Source organism: Acanthochromis polyacanthus, chromosome 9 (genome assembly GCF_021347895.1).
Source record: "Acanthochromis polyacanthus isolate Apoly-LR-REF ecotype Palm Island chromosome 9, KAUST_Apoly_ChrSc, whole genome shotgun sequence".
NCBI classification, from domain to species: Eukaryota; Metazoa; Chordata; class Actinopteri; family Pomacentridae; genus Acanthochromis; species Acanthochromis polyacanthus.
This window is the reverse complement of record NC_067121.1, coordinates 17,283,087-17,309,342: the sequence shown is the minus strand read 5'-3', so window position 1 is coordinate 17,309,342 and position 26,256 is coordinate 17,283,087. Positions and strand designations below refer to the sequence as shown.

Below are 26,256 nucleotides of genomic sequence, written 5' to 3'. Positions count from 1 at the left end.
AATCCAAAAACACACAAAAAAATTTTTTTTATTTAATTGTAAATAAATTCAGGTGTCAAGGGGCTAAGTTCATGCACATCTCTTACCATCTTACATATTACTGCATCCTTTAGTTTCTTCTAACTATTGCTCAAAACACTACAACAGTTCAGATTCAAACTCCTCTATTGTCATTCAGTAATTAACATCACAGATGTTATCACAGGACCAAACTACGATGCACTCACAGATGAAAACACAGAATAAAACACAGAGTAAAAGGTGAAGGCTATTAACAACTAGAAACAGATGTTATGAATGATATCTACACAATAAATAAAGGATTTTGCACAATCTATACATACAATAAATATAGGACATATGGAAATGCTACAAGATTTTACGGTATATTGCAATAACTATCAGCCTATACATAACGATAATTGATCTATTAGATACTGTATATGTATACACAGTAAGTAATGAATATTGCATATATAAAGATGCTATCAAAAGCTACAGTACATTGCACAGTTCTATTCTAACGTATTGTATGTAGCTGTGTTATGGTGGCTGGGTAAAAGCTGTCCCTGAATCTGCCTGCTTTGCACCTCAGGCTACACGTTTCTATATTTTATGTAATTTCGAGCTTTAGCATTTACCTTCCAGCTTTTGCAGTGACACAATATTTATAATTTCACCTTATACAACTAAGGTATTACTGTTTCGACTACAACCACTACATTTCATAATTTCTTTGTGTCTTTTAATTACTACTCATGTTAGCGATGCAGCTTTTTCAGACATATGCCATTTCAAGGTAAGAGTGAAACCCAGCAAATCCAAAGATTTCCTTTGAGCAGCTCTTTTATTGTTTGTTTATTGTTTATTGTTTATTTCACAATTTTATTTACATTCATATTATATGTTGTTTTTTAAGTTGTGAAAAATGAACTCCCAAAAAGCTCGCGCTTACAGACAGGGGTCCATGTCTTACGACAGTGGGAAGTGAGAGAGAAACAAACTCTCCTCTCACGAGAATAAACTTCTGACAGAACAAGACTCTGGGACACAGGAATCTGCCTCAGCGGTTTAGAATGAAGGTAAAGGGGAGAGAAACAGGATAACAAAACACTGGTAAGGTTGGAGATTCCAGTAGGGCAGATCAGAAATGTGCAGCTCTGCAGTCAGATACCTACAAGAGATTTTGGATCAACTGAGCATTTTTTGAGAGAATTATTGAAATATCCTGATAATAAGGACTTACAATAGTCCAGCCTAGAAGTTATGAATGCACAGACTAATTTTTAAGTGTCACTGTAAGACAGGACATTCCTGATTTTGACAAGATTGTGCCGGTGAGACAAAGCCTCCCTGGGGACTTGTTTTATGTCTGAGATAGGGGCAATATGCTAAACAAAAAGTTTCAGCTACTACACCATAAGAAAGGCAAAATCTGCCCCCTTTTAGCATGAACACTGCATTGTAATTTCCTTCAATCTAGCAAGTGTCATTTTGCACTACTGTGTTTAAATGTTCTTTTCACATGTGTAAAAATCTTTATATACACTACCATTCAAAAGTTTGGGATCTCCCGGGCAGTTTCATGTTTTCCATCAAAACTCATACTTTCAATCATTTGCCAGCATAATTGCACAAGGGTTTTCCAGTCATCAATTAGCCTTTTAACATGATTACCTAACACAATGTAGCATTAGAGCACAGGATCAATGGTTGATGGAAATGTTCCTCTGTACCTCTATGTAGATATTCCATTAAAAATCAGCCATTTCCAGCTAGAATAGTCAGTCACCACATTAACAATGTCTGGACTGTATTTCTGATTCTTCTAATGTCATCTTCATTTAAAAAAAAACGATTTTCTTTTTTTTTAAAAAGGGATATTTTCAACCCTCTGATGCACAACATGAGTCAAAAGTGACCCAAATCCAATGGAAAATGGGTATCTCCCGACTCACACAGTGCATCAAAGGGCATCAAAGTGACTAAAACTTTTGAATGGTAGTGTACTTGTTTATCTTTACTTATTTTTATTACTATTATTTTTCTCTTCTTCTTTCTATAGTTATTTATTATTCTCTTTCCTTATTCCTAGGGTGACCAACAATCAAATCCAAATTCCTTGTTTGTTGCGTATATACTTGGCCATTAACGCTGATTCAGATTCAGATTTTTCTTATTTTGCTGGATTGTTTATGTCTTTGCTATTTTTAAATCGTCGTGTACAATTACTTGGACATTAACTTGTATTGTGTCATTGAAGAGGTCACTGCAGAATTACTACAGTGTGTGCGCGCGGGGGGCATGCACGTGCGTGTGTACGTGCGTGCGCCTCCTGACCCTAAACGTATGAATGACACTGCACCCGACCACCCAGCACGTCATGAAGCACATTGCAGCCAATCACAAATCCGAACCCGCTTGACGAACTGCTATCTCGCCCAATCAGCGTCTTACAAGAGGCACAAAGGTCCGCCTTTATACTACGTGTAGCCAATCAGGACGGAGCAGTAATTACTAATTCATTACATTGCAAAGGGGAGTGACGCAGTTATTGTAGATCTATAGATACTCCATGCTTATTTTTTATGATCTTAAATTCTATATTTTTCAAGTTTTGGAAGAGGAATTCCTGATAATCACAGCACATAAGAGGGAGTCCGGCTGTTATCTGGAGGCTGTATGACTGCTCTCTGCGCCTCTTTCATTTGGATGCCATTCCGGTTGGAGGTTGCGGTACACCCCGAGGACTAGATGCGATAACAAGAACGAGACATGCCGCAGCCGAAATCACGAAAAATCGCCATCCTCGGGTACAGATCCGTAGGTGAGTCCCGACCAGACGGCGCACTAACGGGCAGGAGGAGGGTGGCAGCTCCGGGGCCTCGGATGGGACGCTGGAGATAGATTTCAGCGGCCTTTCGGGTCAGTTTAAGTCCATTATAAGAGCCGCTTACGCCTCCTGTAATAGATTTAAATATCAGGGAGGAGGATCTGGCAGGGATCACCTCCAAATGGGCGAATGAGCGCGACCAGGTGAGACGTGGCCTTGTGATTTGAGCGCACGAGGGCTCGTATAATGTCTGCGGGACGGATATTTTTGCGCTCTTAATGGACAGGTAAGCATCAGTCCCCCTCCTCACCCCAGAGCCTTGACACCGCGTGAAGGCCTGGATCCAGCTGACGCCCCACTCTGCGTTATTGTATCGCATCTAAAACCGAAGGAGCGCAGCTGGTAAAACGGTGGAAGGATGTTGAGGATGCAAAATGGCACACACAAGTAGACCCAGTGGAGGCCCAGCATGCCAACAGCAGTGGTGTAGGATTCTCTTAGAGATGAGTGTTGTGTTCATGGCTCCATACGCTGCAGTGAGTTGCTATACATTTTCTAAACATCTTGATCATGTGGTGTATTTTTGGATTTTTTTTCTTTATTTCTTTCTTTTTTCCTTACTATTTGACACTTTGATTTAATTATTTATTTTGCTTATATACATCCATCCATCCATCCATCCATTCTCTATACACCGCTTTATCCTCACTAGGGTGGAGGGGGTGCTGGAGCCAATCCCAGCTGACTGGGGCAAAGGCAGGGGAGACCCTGGACAGATCGCCAGTCTGTGGCAGGGCGCTTACATATATATATATATATATATATATATATATATATATATATATATATATATATATATATAGAGAGAGAGAGAGAGAGAGAGAGAGAGAGAGAGAGAGAGAGTTCAAAAGTTTGGAGTCCCCTACAAAAGCATTTTTTTGTAACAAATTATAACAAGTGTAGAAATTACAGAGGTGAAAATGAATCCTTACTGTGAAAATATTTAAAGACATTGAACATTGTGCGATATAATATGTCAACAGCTTCAGTAGGACAGAGTTTGGTTTGGTTGAGTCCTATTGTTGATGCACTGACACAACTTTTATGCACTTTTTATGTAGAAATTTTCTACATTTACAAGGCAAGGGGATAACTGAACCTTCTTCCTTAACAGCTCCCACTTTAGTTTTTGTGCTGTGGTGTGTCATGATTAGTACACAAATGTGGAATTGAATGGGAATTTAAAATAATTTCTACATCTTGGCAAGTTGTAATATGCTATATTGTTCAGTTCCAGTTACCTGAGAGTAAATGTTTTGTGTCTTTGTAGCTAAACTGTGATCAGTAAGTTGTGACGTACAATTGCTAAACCAACGCTTAATATTATTTAAAAAATTAACTTATTTGTTTAAGAAATTTCAGGTGGTTCATAATGTTCTGGAAAAAGATATTTCACAAATGTGAACATTGTCAGATTGTACTTTTTTGTACTAAAACAAAGGGAAAAATTTGGAGTGGTGGTTATTTATCAGTTATTACATTCTGATTTTGCAGGTCAGGCCCACTTGAGATCAAATTAAACTTGGCCCCTGAACTAAAATGAGTTTGACACTGCTGGTCTAGACATTGTTAATGTGGTAAATGACTATTCTAGCTGGAAACGGTTGATTTTTAATGGAATATCTACATAGAGGTACAGAGGAACATTTCCAGCAACCATCACTCCTGTGTTTTAATGTTACATTGTGTTAGCTACTGGTGTTGAATGGCTAATTGATGATTAGAAAAGCATTGTGCAATTGTTGTTAGCACATGAAAAGAAAGTGCACGTTTTCCTGCAAAACATGAAATTGCTTGGGTGACCCCAAACTTTTGAACGGTAGTGTATATATGTTAACTTCTTGTGTGTTTTTATTTATTCTTGTTCTTCTTAATATTATTATTATTACTGTTTCAGTCTGGTACAGGTGCTCAACACATTTCATTGTGCGTTATATTATGTATAATTGTGCTTGTGACAAATAAAGGTCTTGAAACTTGAATTTTTCTAATTCATTTTTTCTTTTTTCACCGTGTGTATGAGGGCACTATAGATACTTCAACCAAAACAGTGCAGCTTTTAGTAGTTGACTTAAACGTTCACAGTAATTTCCCCTGCATCTGAATCACAGTTCTTTTTATTGTTTGTCTGTTGCAGGAAAGTCCTCCTTGACAATTCAGTTTGTGGAAGGCCAGTTCGTTGACTCCTATGACCCAACAATAGAAAACAGTAAGTGGGGATTTTTTGAGACGCCGTTACATGCTGGTGCATATGTTCTTGTGTCAGTTGAGTCTGTGGCTGACAACCAAAGCATTAATCACAGTGAATATAATAGATTTTTCTGTGACATCCTGTCCTCAGTATTGTTTCCCCTATCAATCAACTACAAGTTATTTTCTTTTATTTTCCCATTAATACTCCAATGAATCATATTACCATATCTTACAATCAGTTGTAGTGCTATACTTTTGATTACAATTTAAATATAGATTTTTTTAATTGACTATTTTTTTATGGATTTGAGCAAGGTTCATGTGCACAGCATAACTCTGTAACGACCATCCATTCTGATTCTTTGATTGACTAGTTGAGCATTTGTTGCAGGTCTAAAACAATATCACATTAAATTGATGCCAGTTTTGTTAGGACTATAGTCAACCAGCAAAAATCTTAGTCAACTGGCATCGAATGCAAAATAATCTGCACATTACCTCTAGATGAACTTAACTGGTCAGAGAGCTCTACTTGTTAGCCCTTTAAGCCTAAACGAGTTGTAAATAAATTTCAAAAAGTCTTGGAAGACTTGGAAGAGACCAGTTGTCCAGTATCATGACATTCCTGATAATTGCATGATATCTACTGACAATCCCAGCATAAGAATTATTGAGGAATATAATCCAGACAAGTTAGCCTTTTGTTTTTAGATGATCTGGAAGTTTGCTTGTTGAGCTTGTTCATCCCTTTGATAAACACAGCCACTCCATGTCAATTTGTTTAGAGCAGACTCCAAGTAAATGTTCAATGAAGATAAATGTTACAAAGTAGTCTGTTCTTTATGCTACCAAAAATAAAGGTTTAATCCTGGAATGCTTTTGATGTAGTGGCTTTCTCATGAAAGTAACACTACTGATTTTCAAACCAATGAGCACATGGTTGAATGAAAGTGTGTAAATTCTGATAACTCTAATAAGTAATATTAGGATGAAAAACAGTGAATTTCAAGACTGTTGTTGCCCAAAAGGCTGTTAATTTTTTCATTTATTTGTTAGTTAGGGACAGTGCATATTATTGAACGTCTCTTTAGACAGCAATAGACGTAATATAGAACAATGCTAATTTACATCCGCAGGTAACAAAAAACGTAACAGTGAAATATAGGCCAATAGGTCACAATGAAAGTACAATAGGTCACACTTAAAGCACATTACAAAAAGCACACAAAGAAAACATAACATTGAAACATGCGGTGAAACATAGTACCATAGGTCACAATGACAGGACAACAGGTCACAGTAAAAGCACTTTCCAAAAAGTACACAAAGAAGTTAAAGGTCAATGGTCACGAGACTGGTTCTCTTCCAGCCACTGTTTAAGGTGAGTTTTGAACATTGGTAACATGGGACGCTCCCTTACGGAGAGACTACCAGATCTTACTGGCCTCCACAGAAGGGGCATTTTGTCCAAAGGCTGTTTTTCTGTGTGGAACCTCACAGTCCCCTCTAAAGGAGACCCTGGTCCTGAGACCGCTGTGAGCCCTTCTTATTAGAAAGTCATGTTGGGTGGGGCGGGTCCATGTAACACCTTGTAGAACAAACAAGCAAATTTAAAATTTTTGAAATTATGAAAGCTCAATGCGTTGTGTTTCTCTAAGATATCACAAATATGATATGAAATTGGCTTTCTATCGAAGACCTTTACCAATTTTTTATATAGTGATTCTATGTATTTACATGATTCTGCATATTTACACCTGTCAATGACCGATGTTCACCAAAGGGGTGTGACGTTCCCTCTAAACAAAGGTATCCACACATTCAACCACTGAAGGAAAGAACATCTGAGACACTCTTTGAGAAATTGCCTGGTGTAGTGTTCTGCTAGAATAAACCTTTCTCTCTGATTGGGCATCACTCGTTTGGAGAGGCAACCTTGCTTGAAGGCACTTCCAAATTACATCTTGCTGGACACGTATAATTCATCAACCTCTTAAACACACATAATCCCAAACACTCCCGAGATCTGAGTTTAAACTTTACCTTCAGGCTGTTTCTCTTTTCCCTGATATGTTCGCTCGGATACCACCCTACATTTCTCCAATGTGTGGTCTATGTCTATAAATAATCCCTAGATGGTTAACATAAAGTGAAGCGTCAGCGTTGCCAGCGAGATGCTGCAGGCTGTGCATTCCCGCTGTCCCACTATAGATAATACCACCCATCTGTGGGCAGATATTGATATTCCTTCACTGAATGATCTGTGGTACCAAAATGGATCCATAACCGAGTTGTGTCTCGTATGTCTTGAGGTCTGTTGACCATCAAGTAATGAAGCAATGAAGCTACACTTGACAGGATGGTGTAAATGTGTTGTATTATTTGTATTTGTGTCGTCTTGTGCTGTCTCTTTCCAATTTCTGTTAGTTAATCTTAGTCTCACTGGTCTTTTCTTTTATTTCCAGCATTTACTAAAATGATCACAATAAATGGACAAGAGTACCACCTTCAGCTTGTGGACACAGCAGGGCAGGTTGGTCTCACGGCACTATTTATCAGCCTTCCATTCACTTTTATGTAAATATGTGTTGTTCCGTGCTAATTTCTTCATTTTATCAATCTTTTCCAGGATGAATACTCTATCTTCCCACAGACTTACTCCATAGATATCAATGGCTACATACTGGTCTATTCAGTTACATCTAATAAAAGGTACACTCTCCCCTCCAAGAAACAAATGTCTCTTAAGTTCTGCATAATGAGTTAGACTCCTCATGTTTATGAATGCTGTAAAACAAACATTCCCTTTGATTCTTCCAGCTTTGAAGTTGTGCAAGTCATCCATGAAAAACTGTTGGACATGGTAGGAAAGGTTCAGTAAGTAGTACTGCTTCTTATTTTGCTGTCCAAGTCATTCTAAGATATACGTACTTCATGCATAAATGACAATCTTGCGTTTACTTTTCCTTCAATGCAGAGTTCCAATTATGCTTGTCGGAAACAAGAATGACCTACATATGGAGCGGTATGTCGTAGCACACAACTAAATTGTACATTGCTTCAAGAATTTCTGTACACTGTTTGACAAGATCTTGGCACAAATCCAAAGCTCAACATATCTCTCATATTCTCACTCAGACTTAACTACATATGGTAAAGTTGAAAGAAAAGCAATTTTTTAATGAAGATAACAGTAAATCAGTCAAAAATACAGTCTAGACATTGTTAATGTGGTAAAGGGCTATTCTAGCTATTCTATCTACATGGGGGTATAGAGGCCCATTTCCGTCAACCATCACTCCTGTGTTCTAATGCTACATTGTGTTAGCTAATGGTGTTGAAAGGTTAATTAATGACTACAAAACCCTTGTGCAATTATGTTAGCACATGAAAAAAAATGTGAATTTTTATGGAGAACATGAAATTGTCTGAGTGACCCCAAACTTTTGAACAGTAGTTTAGGTAGGATTTGGCTCTCAAAGCTATTGGGTCTGTAAAACATATCTTTGTCTTTTTGGTGTGTAAAACACAGAGTCAATGGAATAATTTCTTACAAAATCAAGTCTGTGTTTTAGTAAGAGTGAACACTGCAGCTATATTCTTGAATCTTTATGTGCTTTGTTCTGACTGTCCTGTTGTCCCTGTGTTTTTTTTTTCTTTAGAGTAATCAGTTGTGAAGAGGGAAAAGCATTAGCTGAATCCTGGAATGCTGCCTTTATGGAGTCCTCAGCTAAAGAGAACCAGGTAAGAGATTGTTATTAAGGGCTATTCATCTTTCTGTTTGAAAAATACCCAATTACCATAACATTTTAGTCTTCAACATTACTTCGTCAAGGAACATGGCAGAGTTATGCGGCAATCGGCATTGGTTTGTCTGTCTGTTTGCAGCATTTCTCAAAAACAGACGAATGAATTTTAATGAATTTTTCAGGGAAAGTCAGAAATGACACAAGGACAAAGTGATTAGATTTTGGCACTGATGCAGTTTATAGTCTGGATCCATGAATTTGATAAGGACTTCTGTATCATTGCAAGATAGCGGCACGGCATCACTGTAGCTATGACTACAAGTGAACACTGCGTCAGCTGCCTGCTGATGACGATCACGTGATTGCGATCCTACTACAAATGGACCACTGCGGACTTATCAGGACTTGATGGGGGGGTGTTTCTGAGTCCCGTCAATTCCCGCCACTCAATACATATTTAGGTCAGATGATTCGGTATCCGTACATAACATACACATGTGTAACACACACCTGTTCTCACCGCAAGGTCATTTTGTTTGTGGGTATATCCATATTTAATGACTACATTCTATGTTGTCGTAATTTCTGATCATCAATAACTATTAAATAATAGCTGCATTTTCAAACAAAAAAATGCTGCATTTCTCACAATGCCATATGGGGGAATGAACAGCCTTGGCAGAGTACTGAGTGCTGAATGCTTTTCTAGTTTGTTTTTACTTTTAAAAATGTCAACAGGCATGTATACACAGATGGATCCATGGAGTTCAGTTCATTTTAGATACCATATGATTTTCACACCCTTCCCACCTGTGAACCCACCCTGAGGCTCATCAGTTATTCTGTTCATGGCATGAGGAGAGTCAGAGAGTTCTTCAATGTGAATGTACAATAGCAGATATCGTTCACACTGCAACAGACAAACCGTTACATTTTAGACTCAAAAAGCATGTAATAGCTGTTGACAGAGGTGGCAATGATAGCACTGTTGCCGTTCTGTGTGGGTTTCCTCCCACAGTCCAAAGACATTCAGGTTTAGTTGACTGACAACTCTAAATTGCTCACAGGCATGAATGTGAGTGTGAATGCTTGTCTGTCTTTATGCGTCAGCCCTGTCATTACCTGGCAGCCTGTCCATGGTGTACGCTGCCTCTCGCCCGGTGTCAGCTGGATTGTCTGCAACCTCCCTGACTCCCTAAAGGATAAGTGGTTCTAAATAATAGATAAATGGATAGCTACAGAAATGCTTTTGTTAATGAGATAGTGACAAAAGTTTCGTGCAGTCGGCCTGACAAAGAAGCGTAGACTCATGTGAGAGACAAGCTAAATTTCAATGTTAGGACATGGAGATTGAAAGACATTTATCACACAGTGAATGAATCATAAAGAGAGGCTATCAAGATGCATCAAATCAATGATCCAGGATTTTTGTAGTTTGACCTAAACTTAGGACTTAAGGTCAGGATTTTTACCACTGTAGTTGTCAAGTAGTTTGTCTCTCATCTGTACCACCCTGGTGTACTCACATATACACCACCGTACTAAAGTTTGGGATCACTTAGAAAGGCCTTTATTTTTGAAAGAAAAGCATTTTTTAAATGAATAAAGCATTAAATTAATCAGACATGCAGTCTAGACATTGGTAATGTGGTAAATGACTATTCTAGCTGGAAACAGATGATTTTTAATGGAATATCTACATAGGTGTACAGAGGAACATTTCCAGCAACCAGCACCCCTGTGTTAGCTAATGGTGTTGAAAGGCTAACTGATGATTAGAAAAACATTGTGCAATTGTGCTAGCACATGAATAAAAGTGTGAGTTTTCATCATAGACTGTATATAAAGACAGACGTAGCATCTGGCTCCAGAATTGAAGCCAACCCGGAAGTGTCAAAAACTTGCAATATCACGCCGTCTGCTAGGGTTGGCTCCAAAAAGCTTTTGCTCCATAGACCGAAATTCATTTTTGGAAAAAAATAAAATTTGATTTTTCTACAGCTCAGAATTTTTTTCCCGTTAGTTTTCATGGTCAAAATGAGAGATCAGGTGGCCAATCTTAAAATAAATCAATACTGAATTTTAAATAAATCGTTAAAGTTGGCGGAGCCTTCATTGACAGTCTCATTGACTGGTCCTGCCCCGAGTTGCTCTCCGGTCCAGCCTGTTTGATGACGCTTTTTACGTCACTGGCTCCAAAAAATCCAAAATGGCGACCAGGAAGTAGCAAAATCCGGGCTTCATTTTCTCGGCGTTGAAACCAACGGGTGACGTCACGGTTAGTTTACACCTGATTTTCATGGAAAACACGAAATTGTCTGGGTGACCCCAAACTTAGGAAAACTGCTGGTTTATTTGTGCTAAAGACTGATCTAAATTTCTCTTCCTCCTGAATTCATGCACATGCTACTTTGTGTGAAACTAAGGAACCTTTATCCATCCAATTATAACTGCTCTATGCTGCTCTCAAAGGCAAGGAGGCCTGTCTCAGCCAACACTGGGCGACAGATGGGGTAGGCTCTGGGCATGTTGCTACTACACAAGTAGACAAACAAACAAGCACGCTCACATTCACACATACTGCTAGTATAAAATAAATAGTTAACCTAACATGCATATCTCTGGACTGTGGGAGGAACTTGGAGAAAACCCCCAGAAGCAGTTAACCAACCTCTGCTTATTAGGCCACCGTTTGCTTACAGGTTTAGTATGTCAGTTCAAGGGAAAAGGGACATATTTTTTGTGACTGCACGACAAATGATACAGGCAGCACTCTGACAGATTGATAATTTAATTACTTTGAAATGTGCTTTGGGAGGACAGATGCATACAGGCGGGAGGTTCATTTAAATGAGGCAGTGTAAAGTGAGATGTTGGTATTTGTTGTAGATTATGTGTGGGGAACAGACATCTCGAAGCTGCATCTGTTTCTGTTGCAACATCAATCTGTTGTCACATTGATGATTTGGCAATGAAATAATGCTAAAAATGTGAATAAATCATATAAATTTTTCAGCTAGTAGATGAATTTAAAATCAGTATAAAACGTGTCTGAGACAGGAACATCAGTAAGGCTGCCTGCATAGATTTAAACATCAGTGTAGCGCATTGCCTTTTGTCCACAGCTTCTTCACACTGCATGGAAAGCTTTTAATTCAGTTCGTTGAACCTGTGCAGCCACCTGAATCCATCAGGACGCATATGTTGATAAGTCTGCAGCTTCTGATACGAGAAGTGCTGCATCAGAGCACACTGCCATCATGCATTAAGTACTGTGTTTCCATTTATTACCTCTCATGACACCGCACTGCTACAAAGCAATCAATCAATATACACATCAGACTGGACTGTTTATGTGGGATTTATGGAATCACAGCAGTTCATTAGTCCACCTTTGTGTTACTTCCTCAAGTCCGACTTTTTTGAAACACACTGGTGCAAATTTTGTCTTACCATTTCACAACATGATGCGACAGCAGCATAAATAAGACTGAAAAGCATACATGTTAGCCCTCACAACCTGTCAGCCAAAAGAAAATCCAGAAATGGTAGCAAAATGTACTTACTCTTCGTGAGGGTTGCGTAGGGGCTGGAGTCTATTAGGGTGAAGGCAGCAGCCACCCTGGACAGGTCAGCAGTCTATGGTAGCAAAATTCATTCATCCATTCTCTATACACCGCTTTATCCTCACTAGGGTCGCAGGGGGCTGCTGGAGCCTATCCCAGCTGACTCGGGCGAAGGCAGGGGACACCCTGGACATGTCGCCAGTCTGTCACAGGGCTACATATACAGACAAACAATCACACTCACATTTATACCTACAGGCAATTTAGAGTAACCAATTAACCTCAGCATATTTTTGGACTGTGGGAGGAAGCCGGAGTGCCCGGAGAAAATCCACGCATGCACAGGGAGAACACGCAAACTCCATGCAGAAAGATCCCAGGCCCAGGCCGGGATTTGAACCAGGGATCTTCTTGCTGCAAGGCAAAAGTGCTAACCACTATGCCACTGTGCAGCCCTATGGTAGCAAAATGTATTACATAATAACGCTTCATACAATCAACAAATGGTACTGGCCAAATCAAAATGAAGAATGCGCACACTGCACGTTGTATATGTGAGACAACAAGGTAGCAGTGGGCTCTGTGTGCAATTCAACAAAACACTTTAAATCAAAGCTACGGAAAGAAAATCAGGAAATTCAGCCTCAGATTCAATATGCAGACAAATGAGGTAAGGGCTGAAGGTGTGCTTTGTATCTTTGTAACATCACCCAGTTTGCCGGTGACTGCAGTGGTTCCCCTCACGGAGCTTTTACCATACATACACTATCGAGCTGCCACACAAGGAGCTCGCTTGCAATCAGGAGCATCTTCTGCTTCCATGCCTTGCCCAGGGACACTTCCACATGTGAGGGGTCTGGGGATTGAAACAACAGCTTTGCAATGTATGGGTAACCTCCTCTGTCACTTGAGCCGCAGCAGCCTGGGACATATATGAGAATAGGTTGGACTGATGCCGTCATATTAAAGGCTTCTGCAGCCGTTTTTATTCTTGCCGCTTTGCAACAGCCAGACAGCAGTATGAGGTCTTGATTAGAGGCCGCTTTCCAGTTGTTGTCCTGCATCAACACATTCAGAGCAATGATCTCAGCGATGTTTCTGACTGAGAGTGAATTTAGTAATCACCAACCTCTGATTTATACTCCACTTCATCCGTTTGGCATTTTGAGCTGTTGAACCCACATGAACCAGAATAGCAGGTGTGTTTGGAGGCGCCCACACAGTCTGTGTTTCTAAGACCTACTGCTTTGCACAGTACAGTCCAATATGTCTATGTTGTGTTTTCAGCTAGTTAGACAGAAAAAAAAATTTAGTCAATCATGAAGAAAATTTTAACAATGGATACACAATGTATCTATGAGAGTGTTTAGAACACAGCATGGCCTTTTTACTCTTCACAACTTGACCTGCATAAACAACACTACACTACCATTCAAAATTTCAGGGTCACCGAGACAATTTTATGTTTTCCATGAAAACTCACACTTTCATTTATGTGCGAACATAATTGCACAAGGGTTTTCTAATCATCCACACACAATGTAGTAGGCTTGAGCGGTATTACAGTAATACCGTATACTGCCGGTGTTTAAAAATAGCAGCGGTATCAGTTCCAATACCGTCATGAAAAAAATACAATGCTCTTATACAGGAGATAAGTGTTATGAGAGTGTGTGGCTCTGTTATGAAAGAGGGAGAGAGAGCAGCGGGTGTGTGTGAGAGAGAGAGGGGGGAGAGCGAGATGTCTGAAGGAAGACGACAGTCGGTTCGGGGAGGAAGAGTGAAGAGGTGTGTAGCTGCTGGGTTAGCGCGACTGTATGGTTCAGCCACTGTTAATTTACAATAAAGGCTACAGTATTCTTCAATAAGGCTTGGCTCCTGGGTCTTTGCCTTCTATGACTGCTGAGGAAGTGAAGGGGGTTAACCTCGAAGTAACAACAGTGTCAAAAAAACCCACAACTTCTGCAGTTTGGGAGTATTTCGGGTTCCAGGCAAACGAGAAAGGAGAGCCGATAAATACTGATGAAGCAATTTGTAAATTCTGCAATCAAAAGGTGATCGCGAGAGATGGAAACACCTCTAACCTAAGGACGCATCTCCGAATCAACCACCCACTAACTGCTGCAAATATTCAATTTCCAAATGTGAAGGCACAAGCCAGTAACAGTAATAGTCACGGTAATACCGTATACCCTGGGAAAATGTGAAAGAAGTTTTGACGGTATCAAAATTTGGATACTGCCCAAGCCTACAATGTAGCATTAGAACACAGGAGTGATGGTTGCTGGAAATGAGCCTTTGTACTCCTATGTAAATATTCCATTAAAAATCAGCTGTTTCCACTTACAATAGTCATTTACCACATTAACAATGTCTTGACTGTATTTCTAATTAATTTATTGTTATCTTCATTGAAAAAAATGTTTTTCTTCCTAAAATGAGGACATTTCTAAGTGAGCCTACACTTTTAACCCTCCTGTCGTCCTTCGGGTCAAATTGACCCGTTTTAAAGTTTTAAAAATGTGGAAAAAATATATATATATTCACAGTGAAAACATCCACATTTTCACAATTTTTAGGAAATTTTAAAACATTTTTTGATGGAAAAAAACCAAATTAAAAAAAATGTTTAAGAACATTCAGAAAAAAAATCTACCAAAATCCAGTGAATTTCACTGTCAAATTTGGGGATTTTTTATTTAAAAAAATAAAACTTTTGAGGGAAACTTTTCAGGAATTTTCTTCCTGAAGATTTTGCAAATTTTTATAAATTTGGTGAAATTTTTTCTCAATTTTTGGACTTTTTTCAGACAAGGCAACAACATTTTTTGGTAAGGACAACACAAGGATTAAATGGTAGTGTAAGTAAACAGCAAATGTACAACATCTGCATTACAAAACTATGTTTGAATCCCTCCAGTTTTCTGATGGATTTCTTATCATGCAGCAGCTAAGTTTCATGTTCAGGAAGTCACTTAATCGGCTTCAGATGAAGTTAGGAGGAACAGTGCTTGACTTAAAAACAATGACATCTCTGTTTTGGCTTAAGCCTGCGAGGCTGCACTGGAGGTTGAAGATTCAAAGTGGTGTGACTGAGGCATGTGACAGTGTCCTGTGTGTGTTACTTGCTCTGTCTCTCTCTCAGACAGCCGTGGAGGTTTTCCGAAGGATGATCCTGGAGGCAGAAAAGATGGACGGCGGCGTGCAGCCAGGAAAAACCTCCTGCTCCATGATGTAGAGCCGCCCAATCAACACATAGGACACTGCACTGGGATATCCCGTTACTTGAAGGCTAGCTGCCAGTTCTCCTCCACCTCAGCTGACTCCACCCCCAGGGTCCTAAATATCCAATACTTTCTATTTATGGCTCTGATTCCACTGTTATTTATTAGTATTTCCTATTCCCTTTTGTCATCCTTGTTTTTCTTTGTGTGTTTGATAAGAAACAAGGATGAGTGGTGGTTCCTTGTCTTATATTTCCCACAATCCACCCCTCCGTCTTTGTGCTCGGCACTGATGCAAAACACAGAACATCATATGGATGTATCAGAAAAAATGTTTTCTTGTTTCAGAAATGATAACTAAGACCAGAGATCGTAGTGGCTTGATGCATCTTAGCTTCTCGTTATGCAGCTTCCATTTAGGCTACAGGCCCTTCTCTGTTTAAATAACACGAGATAAGAGAATTGTCATATCTGCCATGCATATACCCTGAAAATAGTTAGATAAACACAGACATTTCTTCTGATACATCGCCAGCTGTTTGGTCCCTCCAATATACAGCTCTTTTTCTATTTCATCACCATGCAGTTCTCTCTCCCTCAGTTGGTTTTCATAGCAGTTACTGTCAGCCAAAAAAAATCTACATCCATTTTCTAATGTTGAAAATGTTGTACAAATGTTTTTGATTGTAATCATTAAAGCAAAAAGTGGTTATGTAAGCAGGCTGGTTTGTGGATTATTGCAGGAGCAAGGCAAGATGGGTTCATTTAGACCCAGTTTTAAGCAATGATTTGTTTAAAATTGGGTCTGAAAGGTGTTTTAAAGATTGGTTAAAATGACAGTATGCACTTCCTTTTGTGTGTAGAAGCAGAATGGGTGAAATATATTGAAAACAGTGCAAGAGTCAAGTGCAGGGAGGATAATGACGTCATGGTTTTGTTTGTCCAGCTCTTGCAGCATGAATAAATGCTGCAAAGACGTCTTGTTTTTATTCAGGGAGCAGTTATACACATTATTGTAAAGGTCACGAGACTTGTATACAAATTGAATTATTTAAATATTAAACTTAAAGCTACCTGAAAGACCTTTTAGGGTAAATGGTAATAAGGCAACTTTCTGCCTATAAAAGTCTGGAAGGTATTTTCTAATTCTTACCTGAATTTAAATCCTCCAGTTCCTGATATTTTTATGCTCATAGTAGGCTGACTTTACTGACAACATACAGCTGTTAAAATTGAATAAGAAGTGCAAAAGATTTGCTGTTTTATTTGTCAGGGCAAGGGAATAACAGAGTACAGTTGTCTAAAAATAGCTGCTTTTATGCATTCACACCTGGGAGGCCGCCTGCAGCAGCTGCAGTCTGCACGAGTCACTGCTCAAACTCCACTGCAGTACATTGTAATTTTCTTTGATTTTGACAGTGAATTTTACAAGGTGTTGCACAGGTCTTCGCTACAGCACATGATATCAATGTAGGAGTTCATCTTCAGCATTTCGCAGTCTTCCAGTGCCATGCATTTCTGGTAATGGCCACCTAGGAAAGAGAAATATTAAGGTTGAAAAATACACATCACTTCAGTACAGACAACGTTGTCTCACTCTGTAAAATGATGGTTTTTCAATGGTTACTCGAAGCACCATCACCAATTGAAGAGCCTCTTTATTTATGAGATGATTCTTCACGTAATGTACATAATTTATATGAGTTTAAATACAAAATATTAATTTGGTGGCAGGTAATAGCACAAAGTTAGAGCTTTAACTATTGATTCTTTTCATTATAGGTTAATCATTTGGCCTATAAAACAGTGAAAAATCCTCATCACACTTTTTCAGATCTCAAACTGACACCTTGTGATTAGTTGTTCTGTCTGACCAACAATCCAGAACCTAAAATGTTAAATGTATCTCATTTGAAATGCTGCAAATTCTTAACATTTGATCTTTTTGTGATTGACAAGTTCTTTGATTTAAAAGAGGAAAGAACTACTTTAGAAATGTTCTTTCAGACTGTAAAATGAATGATTTGAATTTCTTTTGCAGATTTTCTTAGTTTTGTTCAATTACAGATAACTGAACTCATAAAATCCCAGAAAAGGGTATCTATTTAGATATTGACTGTAAAAATAAATAGATTAAAAAATCCTACATATATCTATATCAAATGCCAAACAAATCTGTATTTTACAAATAATTGATTCTATTACTTAATAATTTCTTTTTTTTTTACTGTGTTTAAATCAGGCAGAAATATCTGCATTTTACAGATATTTTACAAGCATTTGATTCGCAAGCATTTGACAGCTTGAGTCATCTGACAAGCTACCTGACCTGCTGTATAAAAGTCAAATCTTGCTTCATATTAAATTTAATGTATTGATATAATTGTATCCCTTCTTTAAGATAAGATTCACAGAAATAGTTATATAAAACAATATTTACTCTTTATTGTGGTGTATGGACTTTCATTCCTGAGTTATTGTGATAACGAAAGAACTGTTTAATATTTGAGTATTCAGAGAAACTCACGTGGTTCTTTGAGGAAGTTGGCAGCAGCACAGCCATCCTTCCCGGGTTTACATGTCTCTACAGACAGCTCACAGGATCCTCCTGCCTTTTTTGGAACACAGTAGTGGCAATTCAGAGCTTCACCTGAGAGCAAAAACAGAAAAGGGCATGCAAACGTTGTTGGTAAATAAATTCTCTCATAATGCGGCTAATGTAATCAATGTTACAATACATTCTGGGATCAAACAAGTGGTTCCTAAGGTCTCCATGGATGTCACAGGAATAGTCATACTGGATGACACTGTCTGCTGACAATTACCAGTAAGTCTGTTGCTTTTTCCTGTCTTTTCATAGATACACTACCATTCAAAAGTTTGAGGTCACTTTGAAATGTCCTTACTTTTGAAAGAAAAGCAGTTGTTTTCTGATGAAGATAACATTAAATCAATCAGAAATACAGTCTAGATATTGTTCATGTGGTAAATGACTATACAGAGGAACATTTCCAACAACCATCACTCCTGTGTTCTATTGGTACTAATTGATGATTAGAAAACCCTCACATAGTTATGTTAGCACATGAATAAAAGTGTGAGTTTTCATGGAAAACATGACATTGTCTGGGTGACCCCAAACTTTTAAATGTAGTCTCAGTCTGACTCCTACAGTCTGTTTTAAAATGAAAAGAACTGCATTTAAGTCAATGCCAGTCTGACTGAGTACATAAAAAAGAAAGCGGATCTCGCTGTTGCACAGCAGCAGACGTAGTGTTGATACAGTGGAGAATCAGTGACAGACTCACTGGCTGTAAATAGCAGGGCAACAGTTAAAGCCAAGACCACCAGCTTCATTGTTCTGTTTAGCACTGACACCTGCATGAGATAGAGCACAGATTTGATAACATGCACACAGTTTTCAAAATTCCAGATTTCAGTATTGCAGGTCCATGTAAACTGGAGTTTCAAAATGGATTCATACAAGTTCCACTGACTACTGCTTCATGGTGAGATACGATTCAGTTTTTTGAGGTAACTATCTCATGGTTTTAAGGACCTGGTTTTACTGGTAAAGCACAGATAGCTGTGTCAGCACGCATGTGTGCTCATACACAACAATGCAACAAATTCATAACAAAAAATAACTCAGACTAATATGGATTACATATACATTGATGTTAAAGTATATTTCCAAAGGGTGCTGACAAGCTATGCTGTGAAAAATAAGATAACTATACTTATCCAAAAGCAGTCCTCTGTGTGTAAGTACCTTGCTGATTTGACTTCCTCCGTTTCTGTCGATGACTGAGATGTGCTCATTATCTCTCTCTCTCTTTTATTCCCTGTCAGTCTTTGTCCTGTCATGGCAACGCCCCATTAAGAGTAGTATCTCTGTTAAGTCTATTTACTTAGTACCTCACTTGCCCTAGGTACACTGTGTTCAGGGTTTACAGTTTCCCAATGCTCAAATTCATCTATTATGCAAGCGCTGTCCACCCTTTTGCAAATAGTCATTTATGCATTTGTCACTGACTCAAATAAAGGTTTAAAATAGTTGCTTTTATAACTTAAGAGAACAAGAGGGTATTAGTTAAAGGTACAGTTTGCTTTAGTGTGTAGATTGTATCTGACCCACATCACCGTTCAGTCAGTGCTCTCCAGCCAACACTGACACCAGATATGAATTGACTCAGATCAAAGTATGAACCCTGAATTGACTTGAACTTACACTTCACACAAATCCGATGAAAGAAAAGAAAGGAAAGGCAGAGAATCACATGTAGTCAAACCTTTAAAGTAAAATATTGCCACACAAAATTCCATTGATGTTGTGAGAAAACTGAACACACAGAAGAGGCTAAATGATGAACATTTGGTGTGACATTTTTACACATGGTGCACATTTGTGGCCACCGTTTTAAACAGCTTATGTCATACAATACATTCACAGCCTGTTTTGTAACCTGTTCCACATTAAATCGAGAGCGTTTTGATGTTGTAACTGTGATCTTTCTCCCAGGTTTTCATGGATCCAGGTCTAAATTGATCCAGGGATCCTCTCTTGATCAGCAACAGAGAAGCAACAGTGTCCCAAAAGAAATGCCAGAGTTCTATCTGCTTTAATGTAAGATGTTTGGGAATCTGCTCACCCTGCTGCTATTAAAACTCAGTTGTGGAAACCTATTAGGAACACACCTTATTGTTGCTGTTTGTCAGGTCCTTTTAGCTCTCTTTTAACTTTTCCTCTCAGTGTTTGTTTTCCTCCTCATCTTCCCTCATCTGGACGCAACCCAAATATTACTCTGCAACCCTGAACTCAGTGCAACGTCACTCTCAAAGCTCAATCAAAGCAAAATCTCTCTCACTCTATTGTTTCACCCTCCTGAGCCAAACTCCGATATCAGCAGTGGCACATGTAAGGGAAACTGTCCATGTGGCAAAATGTCTAAACCCCTTATTGTTGTGCTTTTGTTGTCTCTGCCTCGCGATACCACCACACTCTGTGTCAGCCATATATATCTGGGAGTCCAAATTTTTCCACCCTTATACTGTGTGAGTAGTTTGGAACAGCTGACAGTGGAAAATGTCTCAGTACTCAGGAAAGGTGAGTACCACAACAAGAATGCAGCCACAGTAGACCTAAACCTACGTAGGTTTCACCAGAAATACGTAAATTCCACAGACATTAACCTTAGTGACATGTCCAGCCTTCTGTTTTATTTCTTTCTTATTTCTTTAATACATATTCTACATTGTTTCTTACTGTCTGTTTGCAACAAAATGTCTTGGCATCAGTTTTCAGTGAATGAATAAAATATTTTGTGTGGTGAAAACAGATTGTGTTCTATGAGGGAAAATGTTTCACTGGGAGGAAGCTGGAGATCTGCAGCAACTGCGATAACTTCCAGGACCGAGGCTTCATGAACAGGGTCAACTCTATCCGTGTGGAGAGTGGGGCCTTCATCTGCTTCGACCACCCAGACTTCAAGGGCCAACAGTACATTCTGGAACATGGAGAGTACCCAGAATTCCAGCGCTGGAATGCCCACAATGATCACATGGGCTCCTGCAAACCAATCAGGATGGTAAGAGTGTGTGTGTGTGAGAGAGAAAGACCCCAGGGACAGACAAATATTTGGCTGGTAAAAAAAAAAAAAAAACCTTGACAGGCTGGCATATGTGTGCCCTCACTTGCGCACATCTGTTTGTCATGCAAATCAAAGTCAGCATACACATTTTGTGTAACTTGGGTACTTAGAACATCAGCTTAAAGAAATCCACTGCATTACTGCTCTTCAGACACTGGCTGCAGTCTATACATATCATCCTCCACATGCATGCAGCCTTTACATTTCTATAGGTTGAAGTGTTTGCACACACAATACAGTCTCTGTCACTTAAAGGAGAAAAACCTTGGTTTGCACAGAAGTGAAGTTGAACATTGTTGCTATGACGCAGCGAGTACGAATGTCATTATCCTCCCCAGCATGGAGAGCACTACAGGATGGAGCTGTTCGAGGGAGACAACTTCTCTGGCCAGTGTGTGGAGCTGTGTGACGACTGTCCATTCCTGCAAGCACAAGGCCTGACCAAGAACTGTATCAACTCCATCAAGGTTTATGGAGATGGAGGGTACGTATCTCTACAGCCTTAGATAGAGTTTGATGTGAGCACATAAGTCTTTTCAACATGGTTCAGTGATGAATTGCACTTTTGTGAAATTTGTGTGATCCTGTGTAAACTGGTACAGGTTTGATCACTGAGATCACAAAGAGCAGGTTTCTCTCTTTTGACCCATGCAGTTTAACTTGTCAAAATGTGACATAGCCAGCTGTGTGGACAAACAAACATTATCTGACGTTCTCACGGCTCTAAGACATTGTCATTTACTTGGAGTAGAAAGCAGATAGGAAATATGGAGAGAAAAATGGGTAGGGTTAGAAAGATGAAGGATTACCTGCAAGGGAAGGCCAGCTAGATTTAAACCAGGGTATTATGGTTTCGAAGCCAATATCTTAAACCTCACACTGAAAATTTAAAAAAATAAATGAAAAAAATAACAGCAACACATATTTCCAGAAAATGTAATCTCGCTACTCTGGATTATTTAACACACTGTCAACAGTTTTAATGGGGACTATTTTGTCACTAGAAAGCAATTCTGGTAAAAACTGTTTATGGTAAGAAAAACTATGAATTTATTTCACATTGTAAAAATTATTTTAACAGATTTTACATGTACACAGAGGTTTTTTTATATATACAAACACACAGAAGAGCACTTTAAAAATATGTGTACAATAGATATAGATTAAGATAAAGAAAAAAGGTTGTCACCACAAAGTGGTTTCTGTTGGATTCTGACATAAGATTTCATTAGTTTTTATTGCCACAAACAAAACTGAAAAATCTTCATGGTGAAATGGTCTGGGGTATTAAGGCACTGACCGTGAACTGCAGTGTCCTCATGTTCAGGTCCAGCAGAGGGCCTTCATTGCAGACAATATTGTGTGTACACTACAATTCAAAAGTTTTGGGTCTCAAAGGCCATTATATGTTTTCCATGAAAACTCACACCTTTATTCATGTGCTAACATAATTGCACAAGGGTTTTCTAATCATCAATTAGCCTTTCAACACCATTAGCTAACACAATGTAGCATTAGAACACAGGAGTGATGGTTGCTGGAAATGAGCCTTTGTACCCCTATGTAAATATTCCATTAAAAGTTATCTGTTTCCAGCTAGAATAGTCATTTAGCACATTAACAATATCTAGACTGTGTTCTGATTAATCTAATGTTATCTTCATTGAAAAAAAAATCTGCTTTTCTTTCAATAATAAGGACATTTCTTAGTGACCCCAAACTTTTGAATGGTAGAGTATATACAGACCACATCATACAGCTACAATAGTCATTTGACATTTTAACAATATCTAGACTTTATTTCTGATTCATTTAATGTTATCTTTGTTGAAAAAAATGTTTTTCTTTGAAAAATAAGGACATTTCTAAGTAACTCCAAACTTTTGAACGGTAGTGTATGTCTTGCTCTCATATCATTTCATGGCATCTCTCTAGTACTGTCATTACTTTACTAAACATATAGCATTCCCAACAATTCACTACATTTTTTTTTAAATGTTTCAAAGCTGGACATCTTAAGCCATATGGATAAAAAAAACTCTAACATTGTATAAGCCAATTCAGACTGAATATTGTCTGAAAATGACACCACTTTGACCTCATATTGATGACTTCCAGTAAGGGTTGCACATATGAAGTCTTAAATGCATTTGTTTTCCAAACAGCTGGGTGTTGTATGAAGAGCCTAACTACCGTGGCCGCATGTACATCGTGGAGAGAGGAAACTACTGCACCCACATGGAGTGGCAGGCAGAGAACCCTAATATCCAGTCTGTTCGCAGGGTGGCAAACTACTTTTAAAAGCACCTCACTATCTTTGGCAATATGACGGCAGGAGAAAGCTCAACCACTGTGGAAAGACACTCCACATTGTCAAGTCATCTTACACTGCGTCTGTGTGACTGTAGAATAATAAAAGATGAAGAAAATGTTGCTCGTTGTTTTATTTTTGTACTGAATTATTCCAAGGCTGAAATAAACTAGTGATCATATGATCCTCAATCCTATTTTCATTTATTTTTCCTCCTTTTGTGCTCACCCTGTGTGCAACTCCTAACTTTACCCTCACATCTCATAGTAGAATTAGCTACAGGCTATGATTCAAGTAATTGCTGTCTATTATACATCATATCTAGAAAACCCTTAAGTGCAGCACTGTACCCCATGCTAATGAATCCATGATCAAGTTACATGAGATAATCTGAATAGCACAGAATCATAGATATTAAACTCATTAACTCGTTTTCATAGCCTACAAAAAAAGAGCTCCAAAACAAAGGCCCAGTCTTTTGACATCCATCCAAGTAAATGTTTCACAATCAGCAGTAAACTATAAAATTCTGTTTCCTCCAAACAAATATAGTATATAAATCAAGACTGAAGGGGAGATATTGCACAGCTCAACAGAGTAGCTCCACTTGCCCTAGGGAACTCTGCTACCACCTAGTGTCATTTATCTGTTCTGCTGTTAGGTCCTGATGCTCACCTTGAGGTTGTCAAATCACAATTACGATTTTTTTTGACAGAAACACACATATACACACACACAAAAAAAACCCCATCTAAGACATGCTTTTTTATGTTTTGGATGCTTAGAATTAAAATACAACAGTAGAAACATAAACTGTCAATCTAAATTCAGGTTGTCCATGTTTCTATCTAGTCTTTATATGATAACTCACATAACTTGATTACCTATACACCCCTTAAACCTCATTAGGATCGCAGGGGGTTGGAATCTATCCCAGCTGACTTAAAGTGAAGGTCTGTGACACCCTGGACAGGTTACCCGTTTATCACAGGGCTACAAGTAGAGACAATCACAAATGCATTCACACCTACGGATTATGTAGAATCCCCAATTAACCTCAGCCTGTTTTTGGACTGTGGGAGGAAGCTGGAGTACTCAGAGAAAACCCATGAGAACATGCAAACTCCATGCAGAAAGATTCCAGGCCCAGGCCAAGATGCAAACCAGAGGGATTTTGTAGCTGCAAGGTGACTGTGTTAACCACCGAACCACTGACGCACATAACAATATGGCTTTGCTCTATTTGCTATATAATGCAGGGCAAGATGTGACACCCTGGTTTAAGTTGTATTTGACAGTGTCTAGAACACTGTGAGCTCATAGATTTGTTCCACTGCATCACCGTCCACTTGCTCTTCAAGGAATGTCACACGTAGTTGTGGCTGGTGGACCTTTAATGATGACTCATGTTCTTTTGCTTCCAACTGTCATGACAACAGAACATCTATCTTTACAAGGTTTCGCTCATGGCCTCTATTGAGTTACAGGGTCAATACAGGATAGCTTAATGAGGAAATGCTTTGTCTTGAGTTACACTCAACAGCACTAGTTTAAGGCCGATTACCAGCCGCTAACAATATTCCTAGGCCATTTGCTGCATGAATTGGCTGAGTGTCACCAACATACCATTAGCCTGGTTGTCAGAGAAAGAGAGAGGGATCTGTTGGTGGGCTTAATGGAACTTTAACAATGTCATTGTTGATTGTTGGTGATGATAGAGTTTATTACTGTGCAGAGTTTTGAAAAACTATGTCTTATATGTTAGAAAGCAAACAAAGTGATGCATTGTTTTTTTTTTTATGTATTTCATTAAAAAGGGGCGATTCTGTCATAAATACACAAACTTGCTCCAAAGGAGGCCTTTCTTCATATGAAAGAGGCTAAATAAGACTGAGAAAAAGAACCTGGACTTTAACTTTTCTAAAAGCACACTATCCTGCAAAAGTTTGAGGTCACTTAGAAATGTCCATATTTTTGAAAGAAGAGCATTTTTTCAGTGCATATAACATTAAATTAATCAGACAAACAGGCTAGACATTGTTAATGTGCTAAATGACTATTCTAGATGGAAACGGCTGATTTTTAATGGAATATCTACATAGGGGTACAGAGGAACATTTCCAGCAGCCATCACTCCTGTGTTCAAATTCTACAATTGTGTTAGCTAATGGTGCTGAAAGGCTAACTGATGATTAGAAAACCCTTATGCAATTATGTCCCCACGTGAATAAAAGTGTGAATTTTCATGGAAAACATGAAATTGTAGGTAGCGTACTTCTACAAGTGTCATGTCTTCTGTGTTGGAGATGTAATGACAGGACAGGCTGACCAATCATTTGACATAAAACACAACACTTTTGTAAATAATGATGATTATCAATATCTATATATACACATATAAAATACTACAGACTTGTAAAATAATTCTCTGTTAGGAAACTGGGAAAGACTCTTGTCATACACCTCCTGCTTTGTGACAAGAATAAAAGGCTTAGTGATGCCTTATATTATAAGCGCCATAATTTGGCTCAGTTTGAGTTGTTTTGCGCTGAATATATTTTAAATTCAACACAGTCTGATGGTGTAATGAGTAATTAGAACGGATACATTTTAAATAGCATTTATTGTATCCTGTAACGCCAAATTAGGTCAGCTATTTTTAGCACTGC

The 26,256-nt window shown here is 38.6% G+C and overlaps 2 protein-coding genes across 3 annotated transcripts; both read left to right on the top strand.

The window, feature by feature from the left end:
- The first annotated feature begins 2,516 nt into the window (after positions 1–2,516).
- LOC110963555 (GTP-binding protein Rheb) lies at positions 2,517–20,311 on the top strand. 2 transcript variants are annotated; one of them, XM_051953475.1, is made up of 8 exons: positions 2,517–2,827; positions 5,031–5,102; positions 7,552–7,619; positions 7,716–7,798; positions 7,907–7,963; positions 8,064–8,111; positions 8,749–8,830; positions 20,148–20,311. In XM_051953475.1, exons 1-8 carry the CDS (start codon positions 2,776–2,778, stop codon positions 20,172–20,174), a joined length of 489 nt encoding a protein of 162 aa, XP_051809435.1. In that variant the 5' UTR covers positions 2,517–2,775; the 3' UTR covers positions 20,175–20,311. The 2 variants fall into 2 exon arrangements, with proteins under 2 accessions (XP_051809435.1, XP_022067672.1); XM_022211980.2 differs by lacking the exon at positions 20,148–20,311 and adding an exon at positions 15,547–16,342 and having other exon boundaries at positions 2,519–2,827.
- A 156-nt stretch (positions 20,312–20,467) lies between these two features.
- LOC110963556 (gamma-crystallin N-A-like) lies at positions 20,468–23,783 on the top strand. The gene is made up of 4 exons (XM_022211982.2): positions 20,468–20,732; positions 20,965–21,213; positions 21,615–21,760; positions 23,442–23,783. Exons 1-4 carry the CDS (start codon positions 20,712–20,714, stop codon positions 23,575–23,577), a joined length of 552 nt encoding a protein of 183 aa, XP_022067674.1. The 5' UTR covers positions 20,468–20,711; the 3' UTR covers positions 23,578–23,783.
- The last annotated feature ends 2,473 nt before the right edge of the window (positions 23,784–26,256 follow it).

What these genes read in the sequence shown, in the direction of transcription:
- LOC110963556 (XM_022211982.2), top strand. Translation starts at nt 20,712, where the DNA reads ATGTCTCAGTACTCAGGAAAG. An exon ending in CCTGCAAACCAATCAGGATG is followed by an intron (nt 21,214 to 21,614) that starts GTAAGAGTGTGT and finishes TATCCTCCCCAG; the next exon opens with CATGGAGAGCACTACAGGAT. An exon ending in AAGGTTTATGGAGATGGAGG is followed by an intron (nt 21,761 to 23,441) that starts GTACGTATCTCT and finishes TTTTCCAAACAG; the next exon opens with CTGGGTGTTGTATGAAGAGC.
- LOC110963555 (XM_022211980.2), top strand. Translation starts at nt 2,776, where the DNA reads ATGCCGCAGCCGAAATCACGAAAAATCGCCATCCTCGGGTACAGATCC. An exon ending in TGACCCAACAATAGAAAACA is followed by an intron (nt 5,103 to 7,551) that starts GTAAGTGGGGAT and finishes TTTTATTTCCAG; the next exon opens with CATTTACTAAAATGATCACA. An exon ending in GACATGGTAGGAAAGGTTCA is followed by an intron (nt 7,964 to 8,063) that starts GTAAGTAGTACT and finishes CCTTCAATGCAG; the next exon opens with AGTTCCAATTATGCTTGTCG.